Source organism: Charadrius vociferus, unplaced genomic scaffold (assembly GCF_000708025.1).
Source record: "Charadrius vociferus isolate BGI_N301 unplaced genomic scaffold, ASM70802v2 scaffold200, whole genome shotgun sequence".
Classification (NCBI taxonomy): domain Eukaryota; kingdom Metazoa; phylum Chordata; class Aves; order Charadriiformes; family Charadriidae; genus Charadrius; species Charadrius vociferus.
Genome location: NW_009646515.1, coordinates 1,380,550 through 1,401,544, shown reverse-complemented (window position 1 = coordinate 1,401,544; position 20,995 = coordinate 1,380,550). Strand labels below are relative to the sequence as shown.

Here is a 20,995-nt window from a genome sequence, read left to right as displayed (position 1 = left end):
ACGCAGATAATGGAACAAGTATGAAGCACTCAAATCTTGCACTCAGAAGCACTGCACTAATGCCTGCACATTTCACTTCTACATGTGGATGCACATCCCCATAAACGCATGACTGGAATTCAGTGGACTCGGTTCACAGTTTGGCTCATCCACTCCTTGTTCAACTACCGGAACAGGATCGGACAAGCTGAGAACGCTGCAACGTTGCTCCCCTGTGCGGTCAGGAAGCCATGGCGCTGCATGCTTTGAAATCAAACCCTGACCCTTGGCAGCAGGGCCCGCACCTCTGACCTAGCTTCTCACCATGCTGACCACAGTGGCCTCAAACCAGTACACACAGGCTCTCGGTGACTACGCAGGTGCCCAAGAGCTGTCACACCCAAGGTGATTCATTACTGCCCACTGCTACCACAACAGCCCCTGAGGAATCTGCTGCTTCTGGCATGGGGCAGTATATTGATAATGTGGGAACACTATAATTTTGACCACACACAGCACCAAACCACTAAAAATATTACATGTCAGTAGAAGTATGGTATTGTAATACGACCAGTATAGACTTGAGCCCAGTCCTCAGCATCTATATGCCACTTTTACCCCCAGTCTGTCCTTCCACCTCTCTCTGAAAGCCAGGACGGGCTGCTTGCTGCTGTGCAGTGATAGAACAGAGCACAGCAGCCACTTCTGTGGGGTGCTCCTTGCTCTGCAGCCTCTCCATGTGACGGAGTCCCACCAGGACTGTGTAGGGAGCAAAAGATTTCTGAGAAGAGAAGCAAACAAAGCAAGATCTTCACCCTCCTGCCCCCGCCCCAAAGGTCTAATAACACTGTAATGTGGTATTTTCAGGAAATTTTTGCCATCATTCTGGTGTCAATTCTAAAGGCATCAACCACCACTGTGAAAGACAGAGTGATTAAATCACCTTTTTTTGACAAACAAACAACTGCCTTTACTGTGACAGAATGGATACATTTATTAATGTGCAAAAAATATTTAAAGTGCCAAACCAGCAAAGCAGCAGGCACTGTGTGAATGCACTGGTTTGATTGACTGAGTTAGTCCTTTTGAGGTTCTGGAGTCCCAGACACAAGCTTCCACTTTCAGAGCTGTTCCTCTCCTGTGAGACAAGACAGTAAATGGAATACATACCAGGCGTGATAATTCTGCATGACCCAGAAGAGTTTTGATGTTTGTTTTTCTGGCAGGATGCACTTTCCCTGATCAGAGTTACAGTAGCTAATCATTTATGTATGATCACGCTGTTCTGCCAAAATGCATGCAAGCAAAAATACATCATAACCTCTTTCCACTGCACTCTGGGGGTACACATTATTTATAAAACATTTACTGTACCTGATAAATTCATCTATATTGGCATTTACCAAGATCTCTGCATAATGAGAGGCTATAAGGTTTGTTCCAACGGCCAACAAATCCATCAAAAATGTTTCATCCAAGATCAATGGGAGAGGGATCAAACCCTTAGCTGTTAGATTCTGTCGAACATAAAGCCTCCACTGTATATTTTCTTTTGTTATTCATGGAAGTTCTTCATCCTCTGTCTCTTGGTCTGATGTGACCAAGCAACCTGATAAAGAGTCAGTCTTGCTGGACCGAGCCACCTCTCCAGTTACGTTTGGGGATCAAAATAACATGCAACTTGAGGAAACACAAATGTGCTTTCCAAATTAACCTTTCCCGTTCAAGTCCAAGGACGTAGGCTATACCAAACAAGACTATTCTCCTTTCTATATAGGGCAAAGAGAACATACCAGTCCAACCAACAAGGACACACATACTACTGCTTTTTTGTTCAGCAGTCATGTAACACGCACACAGTTAAGATGCTGAAAAGGGTTTTAGCAAGCATCAACAGCTGCAACAGAAAGTAGGTCAAAAAATTCTGACAATATGTTGTTGAGCAGTCTAGCATGACAAGAAAAAACCCCAGTTATGTTGCTAGCACAGAAATTGGGAGATCCCTTTACAAGCAGCCCTTCCTGATGTAATAGCACGTGTTCTGTTTTCCAGATACTTTGGAAAGATTAATCTCCTGAGCAAGCCTCCATGCAGGCATTCCACATACATAATTCAAATTTTGCTTCAGGCCTATTTCTCAGAAGCACCCACTACAAAGTGATGTAACCGATATTTTCCAGAAAGACTGAAGACAATCATAATTGAAGAGAATGTGCTTCTTCTGAGTCCTGGCCATGGTTCCCCTCTTCTTACCCTTCCAGGCTCAAAGAATGATTTTCATGTGACCCAATGGAGTATTTTAAAGTACTATCCAGGGGACAAGTCCCTGCCTGAGAGACCTGGACGTCCAGTCACAAGCAGAAAGAATAAAAAGAACATAAGAAATGAAGAGAGAAATAAATGTCCAGAACAATTTTAAACTCTGTCTCAGTCAGTGAGATGGCAGAAATCTGTTCTCACAAATCAGGAGTAGGTTAATTTGGGTGAACAGGAATAGAAATCTCCCCCCCCCAGACAATTCTGGGTGAGATGATGAATAGAATACATCAAAACTAGCAGCATCCTTGTCAAAAAGAGCACAAAATCAGGAATGTGAAAGAAAGGCAGCTGAAACTCCTGAAGGCCAAGAAACTAGACCAGAACATTATGAAAATTATCAGGATACCTTCTGAAAAATTAGAACAATTTTTTTAAAAACAGAAGATTTCCCAAATTATCAGCTGAATGTAGATTATTCTGGGAAGCAATGACTAATGACCTAATTTGCACATTCTACCTCCCTCACAAGTTAGCTTCAGCCTCCACTGAGAGCCTATAGAGATGACAGCTATCTACAGCACTCGAGTTCTGCCACATCTTAGTAAAGCAACATGAGGAAAAAGAAATGGTCACAAAAGTTGTCTAACGACAGTTTGATCTGCATTTTGTTGCTCTGGTGAACCATGCGCTGCACAGACAGTGCAAAACCGACATCTGGAAGCTTGAAGCCTACCAGACTGTTCCCAAAAGGTGCTTCTGGGTTACATCAGGCTCTCCAGGTCAGGAGGGCACACAGATTTGACTCACACACTAATGATCAGTATGTAAAAGGATTTTTTAAATTATTTTTTATTGTTTTGTTAAAGACTGGGAACTGCTAGCTACTAAGAGCAGTCATCACATACCTGGTAGGGGGTCAGCAAAGTCTATGGAAATAATGTGTTTCACCTCTGCTTTCACCTTATCCTTATGAAATTGCTTCTAATGACAAAGAGGCAAAATGTTCAGCCTTGTAACAGTAAACCACCTGCTGCTTCAGCAAAATAGTATTATTCAGGAGTGAAGGCAACGATGATATTTACCAACAAACAATACACTGATTTGCTTACAGGCACCACACGCTTCTAAAAATTAACAAACCTGTCTTTTCTATTCCAAACTGCAGTTTCTCCTCGTAACTTAAGGCAGGCGCCTTAATTTGTACCTTCGACAAGCCGCGCCCTTTGGGCCGTGAGGGTTCGATACGGTGAGGACTGAGGTAACGCAGGCAGTGCAGAAACCCCCCGCTAAAACGTAACAGACGAAACAAGGCAGTTATTGTCTGGCGTCACAGATGACAAAAAAAAGACAAGTAGCCCGCCACAGGCCGAGCTGCGAACGGCCAAAAGCCGCGGTCCGGTGGCCTTGAGGGCGGGGGTGGGGTATGAGGCGGGGAGCGCGAGCGCAGGGAGCCCCCTGCTGGCGGCCGGCCCGCCCAACGGCTGCCCCGTCGCCCAACGGCTGCCCCCTCGCGCGCCCCGCCCGCGTGGGCGGGGCGGAGGAAGGAAGCGCGCCAGCGTCTCGTCGATAGGGGCAGTGCCGCACGAAGGGGTGAACGTGGCGGTTCCATAGTGTAGTGGTTATCACGTCTGCTTTACACGCAGAAGGTCCTGGGTTCGAGCCCCAGTGGAACCAGCGCCTCACAACCTTTTTCTTTTGCGCTCAGCCGCAGTTTTTCATCATTTCCGTTAAAGCGCTGAGTCTTGCTTTGCTTCCCCCCACCCCTCAAGACGGGCTCTCCGCCTGCCTGCCCAGCACGGTCCTGCAGGGCAGGATTTACAGGGTTTCAATGTGGTCACTCACCATACCGTACTTCCTGGCTGCCATTTTGTGGTGCCCGGTAGCCCCTGTGCCTCTGGTGGGGAGAAGAGGCCTGAGGCAGCCCAGGGGCTGTGGGCCTCGCTATGCCAAGGCCTTGTGAGCCGCGGGTTGCCCACGTGAGGGAACAGGCAGCTGGAAGCCTGATAAAATTGTTGCCCCTCCCCTTTAAGCCTGCCTGACCTATGGGCCATTGTCGGGGGCCATTTTGCATCTTCCTCTGGGCCCCTTCTGATGGGTGCAGCTTAGGCCTGGGCTGGCTGCTGTGGTGAAGTGCAGGTGGGGCCTCTGTCTGCCACGGGTCTGAGGCTTTGTCCTTGACGGGGCTGAACGCCTGCCTGCAAGAGGAGCCGGTCCCCGCTTGACCGCGGTCCCTCCGCTGCCTAACCAAGGAGACGGCAGAGACCAGAGGCAGCCATGGCATCAGCCGGGAGAAGCCACGGCCTGTGCCTGCGCCCAAGCGGGTCCGAGGGCACATGAGTATCCACGCAGCGGTGGCAAAGGCTGCAGCCTGATGCATTCCCAAGGAGATGTTTCATGAGGGCGGACTGGTTTCATCTCTGTGGAGAAGTGAGCGCTGGGGAAAGGCCAGCGCTTTTCACAGCCCACAGCTAGCAAGCACGGTTAATTCCGTCCTTGTTTTCCCCTGTACTGTGTGTGTTGTTGTTTTGATTAATCGGATAAGAAAGAGACATCTCAGCTTGCCTCGGAGCAGTTTAACTTTTGAATTATAACGTGTTGTCTCATTTTGCACGTGCAAGCCTTTAGAAAAGGATAACCTCTCGGCATCTGTCTGTGCGTGGGAGCCCTAATAAGCGCTGGGGCCAAGACATGTCTTCAGGAGGAGGAGGAGAGTCCCTTAGCTCCGCTGAGCTGGAGTTTGCTCTTGAGTCTCTGCAGGATCAGAGCAGGAGGGTATGATTTGCCTATCTTAAAGATGAAAGAGAAAAATTGACTTAACTTTAATCAGGATCTTATTAAGAAACTTAGCTTAATCATCAACATCTTCAGAAAACAATGTTTGTCAGTGCTTGCTCTTCCTAAAGACACAGTCTGAGGTATGGGCAAGCTGCAGTTAGAGATTGCAGCGCAATGCAGGGATACCTGGGTTAGGTTGTGAAAGCTCTTTCGGGTAGAAAGCACCCATGTATCACATAGTGAGACCAAGCAGGATAAAGTCATAACATTAAGCACTGTAATGTCACTAAGGGCCTGTGTATCCTGCAGCCTGAAAGTGCAGGCATATGCAGGTCTGGCTTTCCTCTGCTTAGCTTGGTTAGCGGTGTGTGCACAGCTCATGGGAGGTGCAGCCGAAGTGATGTGTCCCACTTCTCAGGTGAACTGCCTTCCCCAGCTGGCCTCCTTCAAGGATGCAGGCTCAAAGCTGAATCAGCTATAGCCAGACTTCTCATAACGTAGTGTATGCAAGCCTTCGGTGTAGGTATTTCCCATCTAATTGCAATGGTGATCCCACAGTGCCTGCCCTGCCAACGAGAGCCACAGCTCCCATGGGTGCATGCGTTACAGGGAGCGGGCATGATCCTGGTGGCCAGCACCAGGCAACTAGCTGCATTGTATTTTGTTGCATTTAGGAAAAAGGCTCCTTTCAGAAAAGGACTTAAGCTAACGCTTCAAACTCCTTGAAAGAATATTTTATTTCAAGAGACAGATCTTCAGCATGTGTAGACCATCACAGATCCATCCATTTCAAGGGGATCCAGCTCCTGATGGTTTGACTCAAGCTCTTACAGCGTTGGCGGTCTTGCTCTCTCGGCACGTCTGTATCCTACTTCTGAGAGATGCCTGTGGTTCACACGTACATGTATAAATGTGCACGTTCCCTAACTGTGCTAAAACCAAAGTGCGCCAGTCACACATTTGTGCTGAAACATTGCGCATCGTGTGTGTTCAGCTCACAGACGCATGAAACCGTGCGCACTGCTCTGATTTAGCTGTCTGGCACTCTTTGGGAGAAACACGAAATAGCTATGTGGAATTGCGCTTCTTTCTCACACGTGAACGCTTTTACCTCCTGCTTCCCCTCTGAGGGCACATGCTCACCCATGCTGCTGGTCTGTCAAGCACCAGGGAGGGCTCTGTGCTTAGGTGTGTGTTTTGAGCACTTGTGGGTGCACAGCTCTGCCATGCTCAGAAGTAAATTCCTTTCTTATAAGGAGAAAACTGTGGGCAGAAAGCATTAAGTCTGCATAAGATGCTGGCATGGTCTCCTCAAATGGTGGCCAGCTATGTCTGTATCTGTTAATAAAGCCACGCCAAGGTATGGACTGCAGCACTGGCCTCTGGTCACCTCTGGTCATCCATGCTGTTTAATTCATAGCTCCTGATAAAATTGTGGTTCAGGCCAGCTAACCCAGCTGGGAAGGACATGTGTCAGGGACCATCCCTGGGCAGGGTGTCAAATGGCCTCTGCTCAGCTTGGACCCCCTCCTGCCATCCCAGGGGCTTTGCACCTTTATGTACGCACACACCCTCACGTCACACCCCTGGAAATACAAGACGTGCTCTCAGCTTCATGCAGTAAAAGCATCCCAATGGTGCAGGGTGGCATTTGTGTTATTTCCCACTATCTGGGGGAAGAAAACACACCAAAATATCTGAGGGCGGTAAAAGCATACAAAAATGTCTTCGGGCCAATGGGACATGAGCTGGACCTGGAGGAGATGCACGGCCAAAAGAGTGAACCTGCCCGACCAGTTTCTGCCCCTGTTTTACAAAGCAGTGTGGATGTCATCAAAGTGTCCTGCTTTGGACTGTTTGTACCAGGCACAGTTTTGTTCCATAATCCATGCCAGGCTAATTTTTATCCTTTTTAAATTTTTTGTTTGTTTGTTTAATAAAGGGCAAAGGTAGCTCTTTCTGGTGCTGTATTGTGTACTGGCTTTAAAATGTTTTCTGTCTTCTGTACCTGAAAGTATTTGTATGCCTGCTAGGAATCAACTACGTGATTCATTTAGCAATGCTGTCTGCAGTGGCAGCACAGTTTTGCTGTTTACAGTTATTAAAATGAAGGACCATCAACATTAAAAGCAGAGGGTCTGAACTGCGTATACAGAGACTTTAATTTTAAGGCTCTTCTACTCTTCCTGTGAACCGTTTTTGTTTTTTGAAAGCTACAGACATGTTTTTAAACAAAGGCTGCCCTTCTTTTGGTGGGGAGGGAATTTTATAACTGGGGACCCGCCAATCTGGAGGGTGTCCCTTTGGATGAAGTGTTCTTTGATAATAGCTGTGCTATTTCTGAAAATGATCCCTGAGCTATTGCATTTCTTACAAGAAATCAAGACCTATTTGAAGGGTGAAGCTGACCATAAACTGAGCTGATTTTATTTGGTTTCACTTTTTTAAAATAAGGTAGGTGATTTCTCTCTGGGTGGGCCATTCTGCCTCCCAGTGACCTGTGCTTATGAGACCATAAGGCGAGAGGCTGAAGCCCTGGTCTGGTTTTCCAAGAGATATATGGATGAAGGTATTTAGGGATTTTTAAGCCCAGATTTTGAAGCCCGTGGGATTTAGATACCAAGTGCTTATCAATGCAGAGAGGGAATAGATATCTTAGTGTCTTCAGCAGCTCTGGAAATATCTGTCTCTGTGGCAGCCCATTTTACACCGGACAGCAAAGAAAGGAAGGGAGAGAGAGCCTTCCCTGGATACTGTGTAGATCCTGGAGTGAGATGCTGTGCCCGGGAGGATGCCCAGAGGCAACCCTGGTAACCTCAGGGAGGCTCATGCTTGTTCACCCCCTGGCTGGATCTTCTGGTGGGCCTCGCTGCCTGGAGAGGGGTGCTGCATACAAGCGTGAAGCCTCTGAGAAAAAAGTCAAGAGCAGCCTCCTGCCCTTAGGAAAATGACCCCCTTCCTGGTGCCTGGGATGAGCCGCCTGGTTGCTTGCCCTGCCATGCATGGATGCTCCCCGGTGTTTGGGGTGAGGTGGCCCAGGTTCATGAAGCAGGATGGCCGAGCCCATGCAGGGCTCTGCCTGCAATAACCCGCCCTCTCCCTTAGGGTAGATTAAAGTGGGAAAAATGTTGGGCTGAGGAGGTTAATCTGCTCACAGATGAGCAAAGCAGCGAACCCCCTTGGCAGGAGACTTGTCCCATCCATGTCACGTGCCCTGACAATGCCGGGGATGCATCAGTGCTGGAGGTGTGACTGCAGAGGGATGCAGTCCTGACATCCCATTTACAGCACATCCCAAATTAGTGGGTATCCAAAGGTAGGTGAGATGAATCCTGCCCCAGGGGACTGTTTCCGAAAAGTCAGCATCCTTGTTTGCGCAGCATTTTTTGAATGGATGTAGACCAGAAGACTAGAGACAGGTCTAGCTTAATTCAACAGCAGCTCCACATGGTCTCTGCAGCGCTTTAGTCTATTCCTGGGGATACAGTCCGAGATCTTTTGAAACAAGGAAAGCTGCTTCCAAAGCAATTGCTTTCAAAAACCTCCATTAAAAATACACTGCTAATTGCACATAATTAACAGAGGTTGGAGGAACAGGTGCAAGATGCACTGGAATCACTAGCAGTCTGTTGTTGTCTTGAATCTTTCAGGCATTTTAAAATCAAATGTATAACTCTATCTGATATAAAGTGGTTGAGAGGTTACTACAGGTGGAACTGTTAGCAAAGGGAGGTTTACTTTTTTGGTTTGAGATTTTTACAGCTCAGCAAGTAAGCAACTGAAATGTGCGATTTCTGTTTGATCTACTAATTGCAGTTTTCAGCCCCTTGCAATTAGGTGACTGAAAGAGCAGTAAGGCCAGGGCAGATTTCTACATGCAGCTATTATTAGGAAAGGCATTGACAGTGTAGAGGTAAATAATTGGGGTGAAAGATAATTAATACATACTACATACAATAGACAATATGCACTACATATATTTTATAAGCATTAGTCATCTTCTGCATTTGTATAGGGGATATATGTGGTTTCTGGATAGGTACATCCTTGTTTATTTGGACGTATGTCTGCATACACAATCAGGTTTGAACTCAGAGTGTCGGTACCTCAGTACTTTTTACCTTTTAAAAAGTGTTACGCATGACACATCCTCTAGGATGGAGCTTGACAGTAATAATTGTGTGGTTGGCTTGATGGTGCTTGATAAAATCATGAGAATGGAGGAGAGTAAGGTGCTTAGGCGATGCTTAAGTTAATCCCATGCCTTCCCAGCAAGCTGAGCAGCACGCTAAGGAGCTATTCCCGAAAGTGGAAGGAAAAGATGCGGTCCAAGATGGGAAGCGTCCTGCTGTCTCTTCTTTTCTGGTACAAAGGTATGCACTTTGCCTCCTGAGAGGCACTTTCAGATCTCCCTCTTTGTATTTCTTGTTTCATCCACACTTCTTTCTTCTGCCAGGGGCTGTAGGCTACAGAGCAAGCTCTTGTCTACGTTCTCATGGAAGCATAATAATTCGGGGAAAGGCAAAATTGTGGAGGAGATGTGTAATTTATGTACATGAGTGAGCAGCGTTCTTACAGCTCTATGAATATTCAGTAGTAAAACTCTGTTTCACAAAGTAATTGCAGTGTAAAAAAATTGCCATATAATTTGTCAAAATATGAATTTGCAAAGAAAATTGTAGTGCAGCTGAGCCAGTGAGTAAATAATAATGCTGATTTGAAAAATGAGGTACAGTATAACATGAAAGACTGGTCCTTCATTAATCAAAACTCTTGATTAATCAAAAACTGTTCATTTTCTCTAGCAGCAAGACATTGCTGATGGAGATCTGCCTTTTTTAACAGGCTCTTTCAGGTATTTTGGCCTGGAAAAGACTTCCAAAGGCACTTTAAGAACAAAAAGCAATCATAAGTCAAGAAAATGGGAAAAGTATTTATCAGTTTTGAGGCTTTCTCAATTTTGAGGCTTTCTCTTTTTACTTTTCAGAAAAGTAGCAATGATAGCAGGTAAACGGGAACTAGAAGCAGCCAGAAAATTCAGGGTCATGGTCTCCTTCCATTTTCATTAACCCAGCTGTGGAACGAGGAGATAATTTTCTGGTTTGTGTTTGAACTTCTGGCTTCATCGAACCCAAGGGCAAAGCTGCTATTATCTTGAACAGGGCTGAGGTTGCTCTTGCTAAGTGTTGGGCAGTATCTACCAACATTAACATGTGAATAGAGTATGATCTGTCGGCGTGTGGGACAGTTTTATCAAACAGTCCAGCTTTTCCCCCATGGATGTTGAATTCTCAGTGTTTTGCTTTGTCTAGTTTTTTTTTTTTTCTATCTTTCTCTGTTTCCATTGAATATTTTGATCTACCAAATTTCATGGATAGGAAAGTGTTCATCAACTACCCATGCCTTCATTTCGTCCTGTTATGCTTGGCTGTACCCTGCTCTGTCTAATTAACAGGTCTTGCTTTTAATCTTCCATCAAATATTTGTGCGTTCTCCTCATACCTTATCTCTTCACTCTCCTTTGTTTCACCTGGGAAGGTTACTGGTGCCTGAGCTTCTTGGAAGGCTGGCTTTACCCAGCATTTTTTCCCTGATGGGTGGCGTAACTGCAATTAGTCCTTGGAACGAGTTCATACCTTGCTCTGAATCCCAGACACAGCTTGCTCTTAATAGACACCCACACATCAGGATATTTTCGGAGAGCCTGCAGTGAAAAATTACTTGCAGGATCACTTTCCAGGCATCGCTCCTTCAGTATTTAATTTATTTTCTTAATTTAACAGTTTTCTTAGTTTACTGTTTTTCACTGCTTTGTTGTCCAAGTATCTTCTTCTGGCTAAAGAGTGAGCGACGACCCTTTGCCCAGGTCCCCCTCACACTCCTGCCTCTCCCACCAGGGAGAAGGTGCCACTAGGTCAGTCCTCCGAGCCACGTGCACTGATGCCGTGATAAGCTCCTTAGCTTATTTTCTCCAGCAGAGCAAGTGGCTTAGAGGAGCACCCCCAGCCCCCGCGCCTTGGCTGGGCTCGTGTTTGCCGGGGACACCACCGCAGCAGCAGCAGCAGCAGCATATGGTGCAGCAGGCAGGCTCCGGCGATGAAAGCCGCAACAGCTGCCGGGCCCCCTCCATATGGTGAGGGGGAGCACCCCGAGCCCCGAATTGACACCAATATGGTTTTAGCACATTGAATGTGACATGCCTGCGCCGCATTACTCCATCCGTGCTCACGACACGGCGGGGAATAAGAACACCTCAGCAGTTTAAAAGAGTGGATTTCTTTTTTTCCCTCTCTGTTTTTTTTCAGCTTTGGAAAGAAACCTACCAAAATCAAAGGCCCAAACCCGCCTTCAGATCACAGTAAATAACACCTTTAGTGCCGCCCTTTGTCATAATCAATACATCTGGTGAAATTACTATGCAGGCAATGTTCTGCATAGCTCTAAGCTGCAAGGAACAAACATGTCAATAAGATCAGGAATTGCCAAAAATTTTCAAAGGAACACTTTCAGAAAAAATATAATTATACAGCTCTTAGGAAGAAAAGGGGAAAAGGTTGATTTTTTTCAAATTATTTATGTTTTTTTCAAATATTTTCACAACATAAAAAAAATTGTAGAAGCATTATGGAGACAGCAGTCATAAAAGAGAAATATATATGGATTAAATAATAATTGTCATTATTTAAATATGTTTTTTGTCACTTTCAGATAAGTAACAGTAAATATTAAATGAGACACAATGCAAATGAATGGAAATGGAAACAAAATAAAAATAATTCAAATAAAAAAATGAAATGGAAATGAAAATAATAAACCCATGAAAAATCCACACAAAATGAATGAGGAAAACAGCAGCCACATTAAAGCACGAGAGAGGAGCTTAACGTGAAGTGTGAGCCCTTCTCCCCTCCGCAGGCTGATGCTGGTGCTGGTCCTCTTGCCCTCAGTCTCTGGCTCTGGCCGTGCCGCACACTCAGTCATCGGCAGAGATGTGTGCGAGGGCGGTGGTGCCCTGCTGGGGGGTCTCAGGGCGAGAATATCATCTACAGGGGGGAACAGGCTGTGCATTTGGCTCAGTGCGGCTTTAGGTGATGGGAACCCCTGGATGAACGCCCTGCTTTCACCATGCCAGCCTGGCTCCCAAAATCTTTTGATGGACACGGGTCGGCATACACCCTGGGGGTCTCTGCCTGCCAGCATAGTTCCCAAGGACCATGTAAAGCCTGCACTTTTTAGAAATAAAGGCACTGCTCGCACCACAGGACAGGTCCCCATGGAGCCTGCTTAGCACAGCTGTGGAAAAAGCCCTGGGGGAAAAACAACAAAAGCATCCACTAAGCGACTGGGCGAGGGGACCATGCCTTCTGAGGGGACTGGGGGACCGGCCACCGCTGCAGCAGGGGTCCCTGTGGCTATCGCCATTGGCACAGGGGCAAGGCGAGATGGGGAAAACGCCACGTGCGACGGTGGCCTGGGATGTGGCAGCTTCCCCAAATGCACCTTGCTGCCAAGGCTGGTGCAGCCTGATGTGAGTCACCTCGCATGCCTGGCACGACTTCCAGGGCTGGGATGTAAAAATAGCCTAGGTTAATAATATAGCAACCCACAAACTGGCACCCGATGGGCACGGAGGTACTGCAGTGCTTTTTTCAGCGTCTCGACCCTCTGCGTTGCTTACAGACCACCTCACCTAACTCTGCTTCCTGATGCTTCCTAATGTGGCGTTCAAGGACTTGCAATGCTGCGCTTTTCAGAAAACATGACAAAACCAGTGCCATTCATTCCAGTCACCTCTTTCATTTCTGTCACAGCTTTTCTGGTGCTTCTGTTTTTTAAGCTTTTTTTCTTTCCCTTGCCCCATGGCCCACATGTGCAGAAGGGAAGCAGGTGAGGAGCTACGCAGCAGGAGCCACCACGCCGGGAAAGCACTGCATCACAGAGGGAGTGCTCTCCACTGGGAGAGGCAGAGAGAAAATAATTTTGCTGATCTCTCTGGGCTTTGTTAAACTGAGATGTTGCTTGCAGAGATGAGAGGCAAAATTAACTATTTTCCAGCTTGTAGGCCACCGAAATCGTGAAGTCAATAAACAGAGTCATTAACATTTTCCGCATACTTTGCTTGCAATGATCAGGTTTATGTGAACTTATTCCAGTAAATGGAGTGATTGACATTTATTCTGTGTTATATTTTATTTCTCTGTTTTATTTTATGATGTGCTTTCTCATGCTTGTACATCTGGCATTAATTCTAGCCCCTCTAAAAAAAGATGGCTTGCTGTCGTGGCTCTACAGTCAGGATATTCAATATGATTTCTCAGAGATGACCGTATCAAAATGTGCTCAGCGTTTGGCAGTTACTTCTGCCCACACTTACCTTTCTGCTTTCTTTCTCTTGTTTATCCACTTTTTTAATGAATGACCTCAGATTTTCGGACACATGCAGTTACCTGCTCCCATCATTAAAATGCCAGCAACTAAGCCTCCTTGATACCATTTATCCCTTCCTTTCCCCAGCGAGTCCCAAGTTGTGGCTGCTGCTTTATCCCACCTCCACCTCCAGAAACCCATGTCCTCCCCATCCCAGCATCCCAGCACTGCCTCTGCCAGGTCTTTTCCTTGTGCCCCAAACCCGGGCCAGTCCCTGAGGTTCCATCCATCCACTCCCCTCCATCTTGCCCAGCGGTGGGTGCCAAGTGGGGGTGCCCCAGTGTCCATGCTCCAGCCCAGCCCCACCAGGATGGGTGCTGCGGCACAAAATCATCCCCTAGTGCTTGCCCAAGCCCCTGTCCCCAAATCCTGTGGTACAGGGTGGCATTTGTGCATGGTGTTGCATTGGATGCAGCACGCTGCAGGGCAGGATGGAGGGATAGGAAAGGCACATGCCATATCTCCCTGCCTCTCACAAGCGCACACAGATAATAATTTATTTCACTGAACTGATGGTTTGCTGAATGTCCTGGGGTGCTGCGGGGGCTGTAAATAGGTCTCTTTCCTTTTTAATGTTGGGTCTTTTTTTTTTTTTTTTTTCACTTCTGTACTTTTAAAACAACAGCCCCCGGCAGCTGTGCAGGACTTATGACTCTCCCACGAATTGCAGCAATTCGTTCTGTCTGACCTACAATTACCAATTATCTTTGTAACCTTCCTTGAAGGCAAACACGCTCGCTATAAAAGCATGCTGCCCATCACATTTTTAGGCTATTGGCAGCCAGCTTTACTCTTCATTTCCTTTGTAGGACAGGGTCCGTCACAGCTGTAAACACACCAATATATCAATTACTACTTTTTCCGGCCGACTGCAGGCAAGGGCATCTTTTCCTCTCCCGACACCAGGGGTTATCAGGCTGCACTGCCCAGGTGGGACATTTGGCCCATCCGCTACCACGCTTACCCCAAGCCAAGCCTGCTGCTCCCCTGTGCCCCAAGCTGCGGCTGGCCGCGGGCCGAGCTGCTGGCAGGAGTGAGCCCTTAGCAGTTAACTTATTTTAACTCAAAAAGACAAAGCTGACCTCCTATCGGAGATGTTTAAACCAGTGAGCCATGCGGCGAGGGGTGGAGGACCCTAACTCGCCAGGGAGGGACAGCCGGAGGGGGGGGGGGCAGCACACCAGCGCCCCTGCCCTGCCACTGCCTTTGCACCACTGTGTGTCGAAGGGCTGACCCAATAACGCATTGCCTTGAGATAAGGGCTTTTGTGCTTGAAATCCACACCCTTGCTTGATTTGCAGTGATGCCTCCTGGCTGACAAGCTGAAAAACCCTAAAAGCCACTCTTGTAACTCAGGAGCAGGCGTCACTGGCCTGGTGCAGCCACCCAAGCAACACCAGGGTGGCCAGGGAAGGAGAGTTTATTCCTGGTGGTTAAGTAGGTGCTACTGTACACCCACCCACCTGAAAACTATTCCTTTTTTTTTTTTTTTTTCCTGTTGTTTCACTCACAACCATTGGGTTTCCAGCTGCATCTCTCAATGAGGTGCTAAGCTTTGATCTTGGCTCTGAAATACCCGGGCAGGGACGCAGGAGTTGTGCTGAAGGGCTCAGCGTGGACCCAAAGCAATACCCCTTCATCAGCCTGGTAATTCCCACACCCTTTCCCCACCGCAGGCACACGGTGCACAAGAGTAGGCTTCACCACAACACAGGCTTCCTCACGCTGGGCAAATGTACCTGACACACATGTAAGTGGGCTGCTGGTATGCACTGGAAGAGAAGAGAGAAATATTTTATTCCTATACAAAGTATATTAATTTGCTATTTTGTTTACGAGGTTTTCTCTGTATCCTCTAAAGTCCCCCTGCAACACCCAAGGTGCCAAGGCAAGTGTTCATGCAGAGAGATGTGGGCACCTTTGCTTTCACCTCAGTGTGGCTCCAGGTCATTGCCAGGCAAAAGTACATTTAACCACTGAGAGGAAAACACAAAATGTCCCACAAAAGGTTCTCCACAAAAATCAATCTTCCAAAGGAGCTGAAGAAACACATAGTGAGAGCACGTCTCTAAATGACTCTTGAACGCCTGCAGGCTGGAGGAGCTGAGGAGCTGTGAGCTCAGACCTGGGTGTTGGGGACGCATGGTGGGCTGTGCTGGCTGGAGATCCAGGCTCCCAAATCCCAAGGGAATGAAGCTAGTCCTTGCAGCCAGTGCTCCCAGAGCAGGGTACCCATCCTGCTGCAAAAGGCCACCGTGACATGAGCTGGAGGGGCAGGAGAGGCTCCCACTGGCCCAGGTCCCACACCCACGGTGCCAGTGCCACTCCAGCGTCGGCATCAGAGCATCAAGCAGGCAAAAGACACACCACATTGCTATTACTGGCAAAGGCAATACACTTTTGATAGTTGATAATGTCTCGGTTTGTAGCCTCTTGATCCAAAGACAGTCAGCATTAACTTAAACCATCCTCATGCTGTGTGGCACAGCATGGAGGTGGCAACGCGCTGCGTGGCCTTGGGCTTGCACCTCCGCCTTGGTTTTCCTGTTGCACAAGAAGTCACGGGACTCGGCTGGGAAACATCTGTGCTGGGAAAGGTGGAGCGCGGCGTTGCGCAGGGCCCCCAGCCTGCGCTTTCCAAGAGGCCAGATCTGCGGGGTCTGGGTGCCCCCCAGCCTCCCTCCTGGGCCTGACTAAAAGCCACATCTTTTTATTGTAGACCGACATTTACTTCTTCTGCCAGGGCCGTTGCCTTGGGTTCATGCAGTAAGTTCCTGATGCCAGAAACGCTGCCCTGGGACAGTGAAGCAAAGGACGCCACCTCCTCATTAAAGAAAAGAATTTTTTAAAAAAAATTTCTTTATAATTTTGTTCTTTGCTGGGGTCTTTCTTTCTGAGTCTTCATACATTCAGGCTTAGCGTCACACCCAAGGAGCAATTGCATTTCAGTAATAAATAGAGCTTTGTATTTAGTTTATATTTCAGCTGATTGTAATTGCGCAGTGTTTGGAAGTCTTTTGAGATGAAACTTGCTATAGAAATGCAGGATGTAAATTTCCAGCATTAGCTGGAGCTTCCCAGGCTCAGCAAAGTGACAGTGTGTGAATGAATAAATCATAACTAAATTTCAGTGAATAATTCAGACTCTAATTCATTTGATGAAAAGATCCTCTTTTCCTATTCACAAAGCCTCTGTTTGGAGATGGTGGGTTTCTCATGGCTCCTCTATGCCAGTTTTTACCTGCTCAATAGCTTGGTCCTTAGTGGCTTGCAGATTGCTTACTGGTATTGAAAACATGAGGTTTGACATTTGACTTGTGGTGATGAGTTATCAGCAGCCATGGGACAATTTTTTTATTATTATTCTATTTTCATAGTTGTCTGGGCACTATTCTGCCAGTCCAAATGCTATTAACATAGTCTGCTTTGGATTTCACTGGGAATCGGGAGAGCCCTTTTTAGCAAGGAGCAAAATTTCAGCAAAAGCTATTGCTCAGTGACAGGCAGGAGATAAAACAGGTCAGATGTTACAAAAATAGCAGCTTCCCTCTACAGCCACAACTAGTTTTCTCCAAGAAAGAGACAAAAGGGAGTCTCATATGTAAGATGGGTTGGGAAGACCTATTTACATTCCATTTTCCTCCGTCCCGTCCAGAGGGACTGATCTCAGGTCAGACACCTCGCAGGGTGTCCCATCTCCTCAGAAGGCACCGAGGATTTGCATTAGTGCCAGGCTGGGATTTCACCCATGGGGTTCATCAGCCCACACATTCTAAGAGCAAAATGGGAAAAGAGAAACTGCGTGGGCAGGAAGATGGCAAAAAGGGATAGGGGTGAAATTAGCTGTAAAGCAGAGGCCAAGGGGGCCGGCATGGGTTTCTACTCAGGAAGTTTCAGGCATATCTGACCAGAAAGAAGAGATGCCAAAGGCATTGAAAAGAAAACACAGTGCGAGAGTAGCACTGGCACGGGCACATGCCTGTTCCTGCCCATCCACTCTTGCTTTCCCCTGGCAATCAATTGGGGGAAACACAGTAGATTTGTCAATCCTTCCTCGATTTATTTGTCCCCAGCTCAGGAGTAAATGTCCATTGCATTTCCTGAGGTTTGCTTGAAGCATCTTCATTTCTGATCTTTCTCTCTCTCTCTCTTCTTCCCTCCATGCCCGCTGACGCAGCTGTGCTGGCCCTCTCCCCGGGTGAGGTAAGTCCCCCTGGCTGGTTTGGCTGCCAGGTAAATGCTGGGGGCCCGACACTGCCTGGCTCTGGTGCCTTGGGGCCAAAGGAGGGAATGTACCTGGGACTCCAAGCCCAGGCATGGGCTTTGACCTCTGAATCCAAGGGGGATCCCCACATTTTGTGCCGGGATGGCATGAAGAAAGGGGCTCAGAGAAGGTGCAGCAGCCCAGCCGGGCAGGAGTGTCTGTCGAAGCTTCAGGACTCAGATATAGCCTCATGTCACTATTATCGATGACTATGTTGATTTATTATTGGGGTTTTTTACCTTCTCTTTAGGATGAGAGACTGGAGCTGTGGCACAGCAAGGCTTGCAAATGCAATTGCCAAGGAGGTCCTAACTCGGTGTGGTCCAGCGGGACTAACAGCTTAGAGTGCATGCCAGGTAATGGGCCAGTGTGCTTCTAGCCATGTTTGTCTGGTGATCTTCAGCGGCTTCCCCCGTTGCACCCTGCGTTGCAGAGGTGGCACCTTACAGCGGCGGTACTTGTTCCAAACCCAGCTGCCGGTGGGGCTGGGGGAGCTGCGCTGGTGGGAGGTGCGGGGTGACCCTGCATCATCAGGCAGAGGGGCAACAGCAGCGGGGGACATGTGTGGGCCTCAGGAGGTCACCCACGGTGTCCCAGGCTCACCAGTGCCAGTGGGCACTTGCCTGCCCTGTCCCTACAGCCCCTGGCGCTGGTGCTCCATGAAACTGCCCGGGGCAGCTACCTCTGTGTGTAGGATTTGCTGTAGGAAAGCTTTTGCACTGGCTAGGCTCATTGTCCCTTGCTGCAGTTTAGTTTGTGACATGCCCTCCTCTTCCCAGAGGTCGAGGAAAACAGTTTATTCTTTCTTTGCAGAATAATTTTAAACAGTAAAAGACGACAATCCTTTGAGTTTTTTTCCGGGCTGCCCCTACCCAGCAACTTCAGCCGTTCTGCACAGATCATGTTTTATGGGTTTTTGATCAAGCTCTTTCCTCGTTATTCTCTGCAACTGCCACATTTTCCCTGATATATTACTCCAGCAAGGTTTTATCGGTGCCCAGCTGACCCTCAGGTTTAGCACACGTGTCCCACAGAGGCTGTATTCTTGTTCAGGCCTCTGTCAAGCAGATGTTCAGAGGTGTTCACCCCCTCTGGGGCTGGATGCTGAAAGTGGTACCTTCCTCATACCTACTAGCAACCACCTCTTCCCAGATCCTGCCAGAGGTTGTGCAACAACCTGAGGTGTGTTTTGCTGCCCCCAGGTTCCCCAGGGGAGATACATGGAGGAAATCATCACCCCAGTGCTCAGAGTTTGGCGTGGCTGCCCTGAAGGAGGAGGAGGTTAAATGAGTTACCCTGGAAGAGCTCTGAGTAGAAGCCAAGACAGGCTAGAAAGCAAATAAAAATGTGTATTGACAAGAAGATATGACACCATTGGCAGAGCTTGCAGGCATACACAAACAGAAATAAGAGGGGAGATATCCCAGCTGTTTCTACCCCATGCTTGTGTTGGCCCTGAAGGTTTCCCTCCCATGGTGTGAGGCAGCTGACAAGCGCAGAAGCATTCTAGCCATCCTTGCTGGGCCGTCTGCTTCCCCTGAGCTCTCCCTCCATGCACCCTGCTCCTGTGGAGGCCATGTCCACCTGGGGCTCACCCAGCTTGAGGACTGCCTGCAGGCTTCTTCCCTGCCCAGAGAAACTACAAGGAGAGGATTCATCCACAGTGCATGAGTGGTGCATGAGTGGTGTCTTGTCCCTGGGGCAGAGCGGTCCCAAACATCCCCAGTAATGGGTCACGGCTTCTCAGGCTCTGTCCTTCCAGTTTCTGCAACCGGTATCTCCACAGGGGAGGTATGAAGAGGAAGAAGGCATTTGCTGGACACAGCCCCTGTGATGCAGAAGAAGCGCTTATAGGCGCTCCAGAAATGGTACCTTATATCTCTTGTTCTGAGAGTTTTCTCTAGTCTCTTACGAAAGAAACCCATACGCACTTCCCCAAACATGAGTCTGAGCTGGCATGGCCCTTCCTGAGCTCACTGCTCCCTTTCGAAGGGCTGGCCACCACAATTATTTTTTCTTCACTGCATCATCATGAAGCCCACCAGTGATGGGCAGGTCCCCATAGTCCTTGTATCCTTGTATCTCTCCCCATTCAGAAGGTGCCCCACCTGCACTTGCACATCCTCCACCTGTAACTGTAACTGTAGGGCAACCAAGATGATTGAGGGATTGGAGCATCTCCCTTATGAGGAAAGGCTGAGAGAGCTGGGACTCTTTAGCCTGGAGAAGAGAAGGCTGAGGGGAGGAGACCTTATTGTTGCTTACAAGTATCTAAAGTGTGGGTTGAAGCAGGATGGAGCCAGACTCTTCTTGGTGGTTCCCAGTGACAGGACGAGGGGCAATGGGCACAAGTTGGAACACAGGAAGTTCCGTTCCAATACACGGAAAACTTCTTTACGGTTTGGGTGACAGAGCACTGGCACAGGCTGCCCAGGGAGGTTGTGGAGTCCCCTTCTCTGGAGATTTTCAAGACCCGCCTGGATGCAGTCCTGAGTAATGTACTCTGGGCAATCCTGCTTTAGCACGGGAGTTGGACTAGATGATCTCTAGAGGTCCCTTCCAACTCTGAAGATTCTGTGATTCTGTGATCCCTTTGCATGGAGCTGCAGTAAAGCCTATTTTGGATAAATGGAGATTACTGCATACCCCAGGTCGCCAGGTAGGATCCCCCTGCTTCCTGCAGCTTCCTGCAGTCATGTGCAAAGGAGCAGCATCATCACACCCACATGCACCGCAGAGCCCTATGACAATGCTGAGTCACAGCTGGCCCAGCAGAGATTCCTGACCAACCCTTGGAAAGTCCTTCTTCGCATGGTGACCCCCTATCGGCACCCATGCCTGGCATGCCAACCTGGTCCTACTGCATGTTTTCTTGCTGTCAAACCTTAACAGTGTACAATTCTCCATCTGAAGCCTTGCTACAGCCTGGTACCACCCTGCTCTTTCTTGCACCAAGAAATCACAGAATCACAGAATGATTTGGGTTGGAAGGGACCTTTACAGATCAACTAGTCCAACTTCCCTGCCATGTGCAAGGACATCTTTCAGTAGACCAGGATGATCAAAGCGCCGTCCAACCTGACCTTGAATAATTCCAGTGGTGGGTAATCCACAACTTTTCTGGGCAACCTGTTCCAGTGCCTCACCAACCTCATTGTAAAAGATTCTTTCCTTATGTCCAATCTAAACCTACCCTCTTTCTGTTTAAAACTGTTGCCCCTTGAAAGGGAAGGGGAGGGAAGGGAAGGGAAGGGAAGGGAAGGGAAGGGGAGGGAAGGGGAGGGGACGGCA

The 20,995-nt window shown here is 48.0% G+C and overlaps 1 protein-coding gene and 1 non-coding gene across 2 annotated transcripts in view; both read left to right on the top strand.

Annotated features, from left to right (window-relative positions):
- Positions 1 to 3,839: 3,839 nt before the first annotated feature.
- On the top strand, positions 3,840 to 3,912 carry TRNAV-UAC. Its single transcript has one exon. It is a non-coding gene; the product is annotated as a tRNA-Val (tRNA).
- A 5,405-nt stretch (positions 3,913 to 9,317) lies between these two features.
- RS1 (retinoschisin 1) overlaps positions 9,318 to 20,995 on the top strand; it is a 15,945-nt gene continuing 4,267 nt past the window's right edge. Inside the window, exons 1-3 of the mRNA XM_009884733.1 lie at positions 9,318 to 9,386; positions 17,618 to 17,643; positions 17,955 to 18,060. Of these exons, the coding sequence (XP_009883035.1) occupies positions 9,335 to 9,386; positions 17,618 to 17,643; positions 17,955 to 18,060 (184 nt within the window). The 5' untranslated portion in view covers positions 9,318 to 9,334. The remainder of the gene's footprint in view (positions 9,387 to 17,617; positions 17,644 to 17,954; positions 18,061 to 20,995) is intronic.